Here is a 14013-nt window from a genome sequence, read left to right as displayed (position 1 = left end):
CAGTGGGGGAGGAAAAAGGTGCACTTTTAGACGTACGTGTGTTTACTCTCGGAGGCTGGGGGTAAATATTTATTTGCAACTTCTGGAAAAAGAAGAGAGAGGGGTTATTTTTATGTCTTCCCTGTGTATTTGGGAGTGATTACCACGCTGTGGTATTTGCCCTGTTCAGCGCGAGGGGGTGGGGGTGCATGCAGAACTTATTATTGCCTCCTAAACGCCTTGGCAAGAAAACGCAGCATTATATTGGTAACCCACGCTGTCTCCGGTCAATTTGTGTTTGGTCATAAATGAAAAATTCAGGTCTCACTTGTGTGTCATTGGCGTAATGTTGACACACACACCTAGATTTGTGCACACACACACACACACATACACATTTGATTTCTAAGTCGAGCTTTACTGTAAACAACCAGCCGACTGCTGGTAACCACCTCGTGTTCTGGAGTTAATTATACAGACGTTTACAGCTGTGAATTTCAATGAAACGAGGCTACTCCCCAAACAATAAAAAAGTTGCGTTCCTGCGCGACTGGACAAACAATGCCGCGGGTCGTTGAGCAGAAAGGATATCTTTGACATTAGAGGGCTAGCCTGTCCTGACATCGGATCATTGTGACATTAGCAGGGAGCAGTTTGTGACAATCGAAAGCAGATCTCCAAAGGTGCAGAAAACCACATAACTGACTTCACATAATTAACTTTGAATAGCTTTGCACCCTACTCTCTGTCTTTATGAGATGGCCTTGCTCTTACCAGATGTATAATTATTTTCCCCTGCGTCTAATTACACAGTGAGTTTTAATGTGACCTGCTGTTGTGCTCTGTAACAAAATTACTCACTTATTCCTGACTGTACCCTCACTTTAGCTTTAAACGGCTGATTAAAATTACCTGAAATCCAAGGAGGAGAACAATGGCGGCTTCATTCTAACACACACATTGCAGTTAACGTTGGTTACACTCTAGATGCAGGAAGTAATAACTCAGGACCATGTCATGCTCAAGGAAGACAAAAAAAAAGAAAAGAGTAACCTCATGAAACAAATAATTGCTTGAGTTGCAGAAATGCAAACGCCTGCTGAAGTTGCAGCTCACTCACTGAGACAGAATGTTAAAGAAGCTTTTTATGGGGGTTTGTCTTGGCCTTGTATTCTGTTAATGCTGTTTTATTACTGAAACAGCAATAAATTCACTCCAAGGACTTTTCAAATAAACCCGGTTTGCTGGTGAGTTTGGCCTTGTGCAGAATACACATGAGGTAGTCATATGACGGCATCGCTCATTGAGTAATTTAAAGCTGAGACCTTTTGAGAAAAGCGACCCACGTATCTTGCCTGTTTTCGGAAGAGCAAGTCAGCGCTGCGTACGTCTGGCATACAGTGCGTATCCTGCGTATCCTGAATTCGCAGCCAGCTCCGGGAACCGTCTTGGAAATGTCGGAAGAAGCTTGACGCTGCGCTGTCAGGACCTCCCTGGCGCTGCCTCCCCTCATCGCTCTCCTCTCTCCCCTCTTTTTGCACTAATAGTTCTTTTGTGTACAAGAGCATGTTAAGAGGCCAATGAGCCTGGCCTTAATAGGCCACGTCGCCATAGAAACCACAGCACTCTGGATGTCTGACCTTTGACCCAGTTTTTCTACTGGCTGTGAATAAGAGTGCAGGACAACCAACCGGGTCACAATAGAAGCCTGGCAAACCGAGGGAGTGCCCCTGTCATAGTCACTTAACTTCATTCCTCTGTGGGCTAATGGACACTTCAAATGTGGTAGCCATTAGCAGCATGCTATTTCCAGTGCAGCAACACGGGCTTCTCACGGTTAATGTAGTATAAACCAAGAGGACAGGCTTCAACCCCAAAAGTTTTTTATGGGTGCCTAATGTAACTGTATTTATACTCCATGTACTCTACAATAGAAATATCACCATAACTTACACTCTCATCAAACTAGGTTTTTTTAACCTTCCTCTAATTAACAACCTCCCTACCACCACTACTAATGCATACTTACCTCATAGTGGGCCAGCTGAAAAGTCCACATTCAGTGCAGGCAGTAGCCTCATTCGCAGACGGTATTGCGGGTATTACCAGCTGAACCGCTTGTCATTTCCCCATCAATTACACGCTAATTAGCACAATGACTTCCAAAGTTTGCTTAAGAATTGTCTGCGTAATTGTCCTTAATGTCGACAAACAATGGCGCTTAATGCAAACTCTGAGACAAAGGCGGGTGCTACCTATCACACTTGCCTTTGTGCCGTAAAGCCTTTAATTGTGTTTCATGCATAGATCAGGTTTAGGTGTCAATAGCCCCGCGTGGAGCAGGTGATATCAGCAGAGAAAACCTGGGAGGGACTGTTCCTGTGGGGAGCCTGACAGGGTTATTGTCTGAAGTTGCTGTTCATATGGGCCGGGGGGACGGTAATTAACACCTCAGCCAAACAGCAAGCTGTGTGGCCCATTTGTTTTCTGTTGGGGAGGAGGGTTAAAAGAAAACAATGGGGAGGAGTTCTCCACACAGTAGGTGATTGACATTATCTGCCGGGGTGATCCGTGGAGGCATTCTTGCTGCTCGGCTATTCACTGCAAGTTGGGCGAAGCCGCTTTTACAAGCACCAGGCCGCGTCTGAGCTGCCACTTTATGCATATTCGCTCCTTTATTTGTTGCCTGTCTGATTGTTTTTCTGTTGATTTGAGTGAGTTAATCCAATTCAGCATATCATGCTAAATGGTAAATGGAATTGTGCTCATATAAGGCTTTTCTACTCCAGCTGACCACTCAAAGCGCTTTTTGCCGCAAGCCACATTTGCCCATTTGCACACATTCAAACAGCGCTTCATTTTATGCCCTTTATAACTAAGTAACATTTGGTGTGGGGGTCCATGCATTGAACCACCTCCTGATCCACCGCCACCAATACGTATGCAAAATCCTGCGATCCGTTTGAGATAATATAGAAAAATTAACATTACCTAGATTTACGCTTAACACGACTCCTCAGTGCGACCTTTAAGTTGACAGATAGTTGTTAGCAAAAGTTTGGATTTTTTTTTTTTGTCCCTTTGGCAGACTGTCTGACTTAGTTTGACAGCAAATGTCCAGACATCTGTCTCTTCTCCGTGCTCCGCTGTTGGCCTGCAGTATGGCAGCACACACTTCAGAGATGACAAAGACTCTTGGCTGTGTTTTCCTCTGCTCTGTGAGAGCAATGTAACAATTAGAACCCAGCTCTGGCAGGCCACATGCCCCCGAGCATATGTTGTATTCTCTGTGTTCAAAAACCCAAACGCCTCCAGTGCAGCTTTTTTGGAAAATTTCAGTGGCATCACTGCCACCTTTGTTGCATCTGGGTCCTGTAAAAGTAGCACATTCTACTGATGTCTATTCTGAGTGTTGGAGGCAGCAGGGAAGGCTGGAAGACAATTAGAGAGTTACGAAAATGGATCAGCTAAACTTCACTTTAGTTACACACTTCTTTCAGTACTCTGTCCGAGTGTGTTTACCAGAGCTTCCAGCTCCCATGCTGAAACAGGCATTGCTATGAGACCTCAACCATATGGCTGTGTTTGTTTCTAATAAAATAAGGGCACGTGTAAAGCATTTCCAAATGTCTTGCAGTTTAATTTATATTAGGTTATCTCCTGTTTCACTCTTTTACACACATCTAGTACCTCTTAAGCCACGGCATTTGAATCAGCCACTTAAAAAAATGCTGGCTCCTATTCTGCAGTGCAAACTTTCTTCTGACACTTTACCTGTTTTTTTTTTTCTCTTTCCTTCTGCACTGCAACACAGAGAAAGTTTTTGCTAAGCAGCATGGCCCCCAATTCCTCGCCTTTTGTTTCCAGAAGCAACTCACAGACTCGAACACCCTCCCTCTCTCCCTCTCATGTGTGAGTGAGCGGTGTGTAGCTCAAAGTGTGGACTGGAGCTAATGTGACAGTGTGCGGCTGGCATTACCTGGCTGGATGTTTCGGGGAGTGTGTGAACAGTTGCTACATAGGGCTCACTGGCAATTAAAAGAAAAGTAGGTGCTCAGAAAAAAGTGCCCGGGGGCATGTTCCTCAGTCCTGGCAGAAGCTGTCAAATAAGGGATGGATTGGGTGGGAGAGCCGGGGTGGGCACGGCCGGGCCAGACCAAACGCTCACAATAGCGCTCGTTTCATTTGTGGAAGGACTCATGATTGACATATATTAGACAGAGAAAACTGCATTGTTTTGGATTTTCTCTCCGGAGAGTAGCATTCATTAGGCACTATGCACACAGCAGAGTAAAGTTTCAATAGGGAGCTAGCAGCCTTTAAAAGCAACTGCCTCCTGACAGTTGTATGGACTTGGGCCCATTAGTTGGAACCTACGATTCAGCCTTGAGCAGTATAGTGAAAATGAAGAGGGCTGATGTCAACTCCAAGAATTTCCCCCCTTTTCGAAGGGGAAAAAAAAGGTCCCCTCCCCCTACCTTAGTTCTCTGTTGGACCCCAGCTGTCAGGAAACAATACCCTCTGCCTGCTCCGACAAACTAATTCCTGAAAATGTTTTTTTTTTCTTCCCTCCTCTCCCTTTTCCCTCTCCTGCCATAATGTCTTTTCCATTTTTAACCCACAGCCATCCAAGCTTCCTTCCTCCTTACAAACCCGGAGTGATGAATGGAGTTTTAAAAATCAAAACCTGAATGCATGACTCCTCTAGTTTGCCTCTTTGTCATCATTTACCCTGCACCGACTTTCAGAAAGTGGACAAAGCTTTGCTATATATTCTTTAGCTGATTTTTTCCAGCTTTAAAAAAATTTATTTTTTTAAATGTCTTTAAGTGACAGGTACTATTAATGACCTTCTTTATTAGCAAGATGTTTCCAGTGGGCGGACTATTTTTTGCACTGGAAGTCATACGTGGAGTCTTATTTATAAAACAATGCTAGTTCACTGCAGACTGATAACAGTGGATGCATGGGGAAATTGCGCAACAACATGTGACAGAATTTATAACGCTACCGAAACAATGACTTGTGAAGGCTTTATGTGTCTACTCAACATGGGCATGAATGAAAAACAAAAAGCACTACCTATAAAATAAAACTCTTGATTAATTTTAAATTGTACCAGGGAGAAAATCCACATGCATGACAAGCTGCTGTATCCGGTATTTAAGCTGATTCATAAACCAGATGGTTGGAGCTCTCTGGCTTCATGCTATCTTCATTGCTGTGGGACAAAAAAAAAATGCTCAGCTTGTTGCATCGAGCAGTGAAACCTCTTCTTGAGTGCATTTCTCACAAAGGGAGAGAAGAACAGTAATAATCTGACAAGCAGTTGCAGATTTCTGTCTAGCAAATGCCAGAAAAAAAGAGTATGATTACTTTCATATTTGAAAAAAGTGTGGAGAAGAAAGAAACGAGCAGGGGCTGCGATCAGGTCAAAAGGCCGTACGGATTGAGGTGGGTAGTCAGGAGTCTTTTGCTGATCTTTAGATGGTTCTTCCTCTTCCTTCCAGCTGTCTCTTCCCACCCGCTCAGCGATGGGCGCCCACAGCTGGCCTCTTGTTTTTCCCTGACAAACGGCAATTTCACAGTCCTCCACCAGTCCGTTGTGTTCACATCGCTCTTCCTACTCTCCGCTGTGCCAGAACTCACTGTCAGACTCCAGCAGCACTGCGGGTCTCGTACAGGTGTCTGCTGGAGATCTCTGTGGGTTTGACACCATTTATGCCACTTTTGCATTCTGTAGAAAAAAAATTGGACTGCCTACACTCACATTAGAGAGTGACTTTTGCACAAGAGACTCTATTTTTGAATGCGTTTTGTTAAATCCATATATTTTGTTTTCAGTTTTTTGGTTGTTTTTTGTAACCCTCTTCTCTGTTTTTTTCCCTCTTACTTGCAGTACTTGCAGATGAAATGGCCACTTCTAGATGTCCCCGGATCTGCAGGACTAAAGGATTCGCGCTCTCCGACACCCGGCCATTTAGTAAGTAAATCTCAAAACAGAACAAAATTCAAGCCAGACAACGATAAGATGTGCAAGCGGGGTTCGAGTCCGAATTCTTGGCATTACCGATCACTGACAAACACTTTGGATTGCTGCACGTGCACGCTGCAAGTGTGGGACGTCTTCTGCAGGTTTGCTTCAGTGCGTGCGTCAGAAAGATTGTGGAATAAGTTAAGTGCTTGCTTGACAAGCAGCAGAACAGCTTGCATGAGGGAAGAAATAAACACGGAGTAGAATTTCACACACTGTACAACTCAGCTCAGTGAATCCATTAATGTGCACACCAGCAGAGTCCCACTATTTACCCTCCCTTATTTTTGTGGCGCTAATAAGATGCTTCCTCCCGGCTGCATCCTACAAGACATTAACCCAATTATCAGACAAATCATATAAATGTATTGAGGGAATCAATTTACTGCGAGCCATATAAATGCTTTAATCAGACCATGAGCGTAATGCGATTATTCACAATAATGAAGTTATCGTGTGCATGCAAATCTGCCAGTTCCCACCCATCCATGTGCAGCTTCCCACCACAGCCTGCAACACCCGCAGTCCAGCTGCTCAGCAGCCTGTCTGTCTTTACCACAATAACTCAGTCTGGAGCATAAATCTCTCAAGTTTGATCCTCCCTGCCATTCCTCAACTTTCCCACACAGGTGTGAGCTAATCATGATGGTGTCTCACTCGGGTTAGACAATGCGGGGTCTCAGCAGACCTGTTTGGTTTGTGGCTTCACTGAGGGATGTGTGTGTTTTTTCAGATGGAAAACACGAGATAACGTGGAGCCTGAAGTTTACTATCTAGCATCTCACCTGCATGATTGCATCGGGGCGTTTTCTGGTTCAGGAAGCCAATTTTTAAACAGTGCAGAGAGTAGAAAGCCATTGTCACTGCTCTGTAGTCGTAAACAGTCGCAGTGACTCAGCCCCCTTGACCTTAAATCCTGACTAGACATGCTTGCTGCGTTTGCGGTTGATCCGCTGAATCCTGTAATTGCACTGATGCATTTGACAAAGTCCTCATTGAGAGCAGTTAATGGGAAATTGTGAAGGAAACAGAGTTTGCTCATGGGACTGCAGTCCTGACTTTATGTCTCAATTAAAGATATTCTATTAGAAGAAATGCTGACCTATCAGTGACCCTTTTTGGTTTTCTTTTAGACCCTCAGCAGCTGCTTAGTGAAGTTTTGCTGTTTAGCCAGTACTGAACACTATAAAATTGTCTGAATCCCCATTGTAGCGAGCAATAATTCACAGAAATGAATGCGATGACGGCAGTTGGATTTAAGGAAATTAAAGAACGTTGACTGAGGTTTAGTTCTGCGGTTGGATTGTTTCTGTTCTGTCCTTCAGTAGCTGTTGCTACTTTTTATGTGACTCTATTGTGTCTTGCGGCCTTCATGTCTTTGAATGTCATTAAACCAGAAAAGCTAGTACAGAAAGAAACAATGTAGAAGTCTGAGAATGTGAAGGGATCGTTTTCTGGCAAAAACTGTCTGAATACAAAGTATCATTTGTTTTTGTGTATTTCTCTTTGGAAGTGTGGAACATGTGTTCTCTTTTCTTATGCATTTAAATGTTTAAAAAATGTTTTTGTATATGCACAGCAGAACTTGGAAATTGCCTTCAAATTTAACATCTGTACAAGCTCTATACTGGTGTTGGCATTGTTAATGCTAATACTGTTGAGACGGCTGTAATGGATGGGCGGCGCGCTGTCAAATGTCACGTATGAAACACTTGCGGAAAAAATAATTATGCTTTTTTTTTTTGCGCTAAATCAGTGTCAGTGATGGGGAAGTTCACTGAAAGTGTAACTGCTTTCATTTTGTCATCTAGATGAGCACGCCGCTACGCTCTATCTTGTGACCTGTGACCACAGGGTTATTTGATGTGGGGTGGGTAGATCGAGCGCTGGGTACGGCGCACTGTGGGCACCGAGGATAAAAAGTGAAACACCCCGCTGTGCCCTTACCACCCCCGCCCCCACCCTCCCCCTTCTGGGCCAGGTGCCCACATACTCCTCTGGTGTGCTGCTGCTGACAGGGAGCCAGGCTGATTATGTGCTCATTACTCCAGCCGAGGAGAGAGAAGGAGAGTGGGAGGGGAGCAGCAGGCTGGCTCCCCAGGCCTGCAGGCTCCCTAGGCCCCAACACTGCACTAATGAGAGCAGGGGGAGCGGATGGGCACACACGGGGGGCCAGGGATTACTGCCCAGGGCCAAGAGGAGCCAGAGAGAGAGACCCAAGGAGACGGTGAGGAGACCCCAGCAGGGACTCCTGAAGCGGACCTGTTCCCTGCGTGTGTTAGATCTGACATTGTTGCATTTTTTTTTTGTGAAGATGGACCGCCACAGTTTGGATTATCTGTTGGGGCCTGCTTATAGGGATATGCGTATTCATGCATTTTAAAAGCATGTCGACAACTGGGTTCACTGATAAGGTTTTTGCAGTCTGTTACGGAGAGGCCTGCTCAGTCAGGCTCCTCTGCACATTAATAACTTTTAGCGAGTTGCCACATGTTGATATGTGGACTTTTTTTGGGGGGGGGGGGGAACAATACGCTCTCAAATTTCTACCTTTGCCTACAGAGACCGGTGCCAATCGGTGTTTCCAGAGCAAAATTGCTTTGACATTTCTGATGATTCTGTCGGCGTGAAACAAGAAAAGATGTTGGTGAATAGAAATTGTGTTCGGTGGGTACGTGAAGTCCGGGGAAAGACCATCTTGCCACAGATTGGGTCCATAAGGCTTGTATGCTAATCGGAGCCTGCTCTTGCCCGAGATCCTCAATTATTCAACAGACAGGTTTGTTTAGCATTCAGTTGGTATTGCTTTTGGTAGTAATGATGATGGTGGGGTTGGAGGACTGGGAAGAAGGGAACAAGCTTTTTTTTCATGAACATACCACAGCGCGTCTCACACACACACACACACACACACGCACACTCGAGTGAACCCCAAAAACCCCCATTTCAGCTCCTGTGTTCAGAGGGTTGCCTCATGAATAATGCATCAAAGGCGCTGCAGGGCCAGGTGATGCAGTATGGAGAAGTTGTCAGCCCATCAGTAGTGACCCAGCTGGAGGAGAGGAGAGGAATCTTCTATAATATACCGATTCACACTTTGCTAATAGTGATCACAAGCCTTGCCGTACTTCCCCCTCTGAGGTCATTAAGTCGCTTGCAGTAATTCGTCCATCAGGCCTGTTGTCTGTCTCATTACTGAATAGTTTTGTTATTCTCGTTTACAGAGAAGCTGTGACTCTTTAATCAGACAGAACTTGCTGTCTGTCCCTCAGATGCTTACTGGATTACAGCACACTCAATCGTCAAATATGGGCCGCTCTGCGCTTGACAGAATCGCCCTTTTTGTTTCAATATGCTATGGAGTAATCACGGCACCAAGGGGCCTGATCCTGTCAGCGTATCACAAGCTACTTAGTCACCGAATTGTTTAAATGAATCGAAGTGGCAAGGTAGCGAGCAAGATTCCAGAGATGCCTTTTTGTCTCCCCGCATGCGTCTGGTGCAATTTCTACATCTCTGGGCTCTTAAAACATTTTAAGAAGAAATATTAAATAAAAACGATACATTTTTTTTCCCTCCCCAAAGCGATACACATATTTGCCTTCGACCTATATTCCTTTAACAGACCTTTCACTGGGAGTCCGGTGAGATTTTCTCGTTTTGCATTAGGCAGCGAACAACCGAGATCCATGAAATCAAAGGCTTTGGGAGGACTGTACTGAATACTGATCTAAGGTCTGCAGTCCTGCTGGGCCACTGCAGAGACAAGATCCTCTTCAGAAATGTGATGAGGAACCAGTGCTTTGATTCCAGTCAAACTCTTTAGAGGAGCGTACTCAGATCGAGTGCTGCAGACTGAATTCTTGAGTGAAAAGATACTGTTTATTAGTGGCCGATTCACCAGAAAGTAATGTTACTGTCTGATAATTTACAAATATTTATCGCTGGTTAGGCTCCAGAGGGATCTGTCCGTGTTTACAGCCATATTTATGGTGCTGACTTTGCTAGCTCTCTTAATTTATTTAATGACCGCTGAGGATGTTCACTCCAGTAATCTGATGCCGTATTATTCTAACCTAGAATTATAATGCCGTTGACCTTGTCAGAGGTGATGACCAGTCGCAAAGCGGGCATTGCCTGTGATGAATGGCATACTTTTTGGAGTGGCTGATTTTAAAGACACACAACCGTACGACACGGTCAGTCCCCTTTCACGTCCGCTTCCTGTTGGCGTTGACAAACAAGGCTCGGATTTCTCAGCATGCCAGGCATTCTTTTCACCCCGTCTTTCCTCGAGTTTTGAAAGGCCTCTGAGCCTCCCACCCAGAATCGCCGAGCATAAAGACACACAAAGCTGCGGGGTTATTCAGTTTGTTCTAAGCTCTCTTCCCCATCGGCTGTTTGCCTAGTAATTCAATTCAGATGTGCAGGATCCAAAAACATGTTTGCTTGAATGAAATCCACTCCTCCACCCACACTGACCAAGGACTGTGCTTTTCTTAGCACCGTTCCAAGTTGGACAGCCAGACTAGGTGCTGCCACCTCGGCCTTTTTAGCTTTAAGCCCTCTTCAGAGACAGACATCTTTTCTCTGCACCGGCTGCGAAACTTTCTGCTCTTGCTTTTTTGTTTTTTGTTTTCCCCTCATCTCTCTCTCTCTTAAACCTTCCTGTTACTATTTCAGATTACTCCATGAGCAGCTCTGAGTGTTTTTACTTGGATAGATGAGCGTTATGCACCACTGCAGGCATGTTTGGAACAAGCACATCGATGTAAAGATTTGTATCTTTCTGCCGTAGACAGCGTCTGTACGTGTTGTTTGTATTTAAAACGTGGCTCACGAGTCCTGCGGTTTTCCTCTTACACTTTGCTTGTGGATAATAATACTACGCCTATGATGGTTTTCACGGGCTTGAGGAATATTACCCCGGACATAAAGCGAGCCAAAGAAGGCACTGATAAACAAGTTGTTTGGTTTTGAGTTATGATGTCTGAGTTCTGGGGAATTTAATTAATTTAAACTAGCTTACAATTATGCTGATTTCTATTCGTTTAATTAAAAAATATATCTAGAAATAAAAAAGGAATTTGCTAGCTCAAGTATCCATTTTCATCTCTAACAGAGAAGCTCTAACAGGTAGCATGTAGGTCAGAATAGTTTTGCGTCCATGAAAGCTGCACACGGCATTTCTCTCTGCATTTTGTCAGGCTGCCGAACGGAAAAAGCAGCCTGGATTTGAAACTAGTGCCTTCAAACTTAGAAATATGTTTGGAGCGCACGATTCATGTATTCCAAGATATGAATTATTAATGGGCATCATTTCAAATTCTCACTGAACTGCTTCCCAAAATGTGTTGGCACCCAGGTCTAGAGGTCTCAAACAGCTCTCACAATATAGGGAAATTCATAAGTCGGCATATTGTACATGAAGTGGAACAACAAAGCACAACTCAAATATACATGACATGTGGGACCGAGGATTTTAACCTACTAAGTCAACACCATCTCTACCACGATCCAAAGCCCTCCGTTCTCCGTATGCATTTACCTCGCGTCCTCCAAGTCTGGAGACATTTAAAAAAAAGAGAACTCTTGTGGAAAGTGATCTTAATATAGCCATGTTTAACACCAGTAAATATTTTCCCCACTCCATCTGGCATTACCTGAATCAAAGCCTGCTTTAAACAGGAGAAACCACTTTGCTAAAGACTTTTTTTTTAAAAAGAGGAAAAGGTTGGACCTTCCTTTTTCTTAAAAAAAAGCTGCAGAGAAAAAGCTAACATTTGGAACAATTCTTAGCAGCATGAAGCAAGAGAGCTCTCAATGCAAACCTTGTTCCCTGGCAGACCACGTTAGAGAGAGAGAGACAGAGGTTGGGAAGGGGGTGGGGAGGGATATTGAAGAAAGGTTAGCCTGGAGGAACAAGACTTCTTTCTCCCCTCCCACCCCTTGACCCTCCCTTGTGACAAGTTGAGCCAACAAGTGCTCTATTCAGCCTGGCAGCCAGGGGAAATGACTGCTAGGCTGAGTGCTGCCTAATGAAAGTAGAGACGCTGGTTATTATTATTGTCTTCATCATCCCTTTCTTAATGCTGGTCAGATCTCACAGAGGACGTGTGCTTTCTTGTTTTTTCACAGCGTGTGAAGTATTGTGGAAATAAGCGAAAGACATACTCTGCGTGTTGCTGGCCTTTCTGCTCCTCACCACTTATCTGAAGTTATACAGAATTTTAAGTGGTTTTCCAACATTAGCAGCATTTGTAATCCGCCCGTGGTGGTTGCTGTCAGACGGAGTGGGAGATGATGGCTCCACATGTTTATGGTCATTTCGTTTACCTTAGCCCCATTGTGTTTATTTGCGGCTTGCTGGTGCGACTTTTGGACTCGGTGGCACCGTTGTTTTTTCTTCTTGGACTGAACAAACAGTTCTCTCCTCAGCTAAATGGCCGTAATGATCTTGGCATGTGTCCGCGAGGCCTTTTTACTGCTTCTTGGTGCCGGTCCAGATTGCATCACAGGGCCAGTCACACGCATAAACTGTGATGTTTACCATGGAGGGCATTCACAAATTATGGCCTATTTATGGCATGCATTTCTGTTGTACAATAGCCAGCGTGAATCATGCGCCGCGTACACTTATGGGAGACAAAATGTTTGCTTCAGATTCAAATATAAATAATTCTTTGATATGTAAATAAAACGCTAGTACAGAAAAACACATTAGTGTCACTCTCTTCAAACATGATGTCATGCACTTGTTGCTCACCTCCAGCTCTCTGTGTCTCCTTCAGTCCAATAAAGTCCCAGTGGTACAGCATGCTCACCATGTCCACCCACTGACGCCCCTCATCACCTACAGCAATGAACACTTCTCCCCTGGCACGCCGCCATCGCACCTCTCCCCAGAGATCCTCGACCCAAAGACAGGTAAAGCATCTGATCGATGGACTAACCTTCACATCTTTCTGTTGTGTTATAATAATGTGAAATTAAGCACTCAAATGTGCACGGATAAGTGCACATCTTATTGGCTTGAAAGTTTCACGTCTTAAAAACAGCCATTTTTTTGTGACACCAAAAATTGGAATATACTGTGCAAGTTTGATAGACTTTTTTTTCTATTAAATTGATCTTCCTGTGGCCTCCGCAGGTATTCCTCGGACACCTCACCCATCAGAACTGTCTCCATACTACCCCCTGTCTCCTGGTGCAGTCGGTTCCATTGCACACCCTCTCAGCTGGCTCATGCCACAGTAAGTTCCTTTCATTGTGATCTGTTTGCATAGCCAGATCTATTACTTAGTTATTTATACATATCATATCTCTTTTAACTGACTCCAGTTACATGTGCTCTCCTAAAAAATAGATTTTTTTGACGGCCATCTTGCGTCACTTTCTTGGAATGAGTTCGCTTTGTGGGCGCGTCCACCTGCTGTGATGATGCATATTAACACACCACCAGAGATGTTAGCTAATTAGCTGCGCTGGCTTAGTGGCCAACTTCAGACCGCTTCTCCCAGAGATCTAAAATTTAAAAAAGCGCAATAAATGATTTATAAAGTTCAAGTCAAGCAAGAAAGAAAAAAGTATTTCTTGTCCAGAAATCTTTTGATTGCTACACCCATGTTTTAATGCAGCACATCGCTATATCATGACAGTATCATGACAAGAGGAATTTATCAGCATTTATTGGTTTTGCCATGGGTCCTGTAATCAATTGCAGTGGTGCTGTTCCACAAGCAGGGGATTTGAGTTGATGAGGGGAGGATTAGTGCTGATGGGTTAGCTGTCAGCTGTGTTTGATCCACCTCACTTTGGAGCCTTCGCTCACTCCGTGTACCTCTGTCTCCCAGGCAGGGCCAGCACATGTACTCCATCCCTCCGGGGGGATTCCGTCACCCCTATCCAGCGCTAGCAATGAATCCATCCATGTCCAGGTGAGTGGATCATGTTCAGTAACACCCCAGCCCTCCCGAAGGGAGACATCTAATATCTCTTGC

General features: G+C 44.5%; 1 protein-coding gene across 3 annotated transcripts in view; it reads left to right on the top strand.

The window, feature by feature from the left end:
- Positions 1–14013, top strand: part of tcf7l1b (transcription factor 7 like 1b) — a 30737-nt gene that overhangs the window by 12660 nt on the left and 4064 nt on the right. For all 3 annotated transcript variants that reach the window (XM_003445636.5, XM_019366032.2, XM_025897062.1), the window contains exons 4-7: positions 5879–5962; positions 12805–12940; positions 13164–13266; positions 13867–13950. In XM_003445636.5, coding sequence (XP_003445684.1) covers positions 5879–5962; positions 12805–12940; positions 13164–13266; positions 13867–13950 — 407 coding nt within the window. The remainder of the gene's footprint in view (positions 1–5878; positions 5963–12804; positions 12941–13163; positions 13267–13866; positions 13951–14013) is intronic.

Source organism: Oreochromis niloticus, linkage group LG12 (assembly GCF_001858045.2).
Source record: "Oreochromis niloticus isolate F11D_XX linkage group LG12, O_niloticus_UMD_NMBU, whole genome shotgun sequence".
Taxonomy (NCBI): domain Eukaryota; kingdom Metazoa; phylum Chordata; class Actinopteri; order Cichliformes; family Cichlidae; genus Oreochromis; species Oreochromis niloticus.
This window is presented reverse-complemented; position numbering and strand designations above follow the sequence as displayed.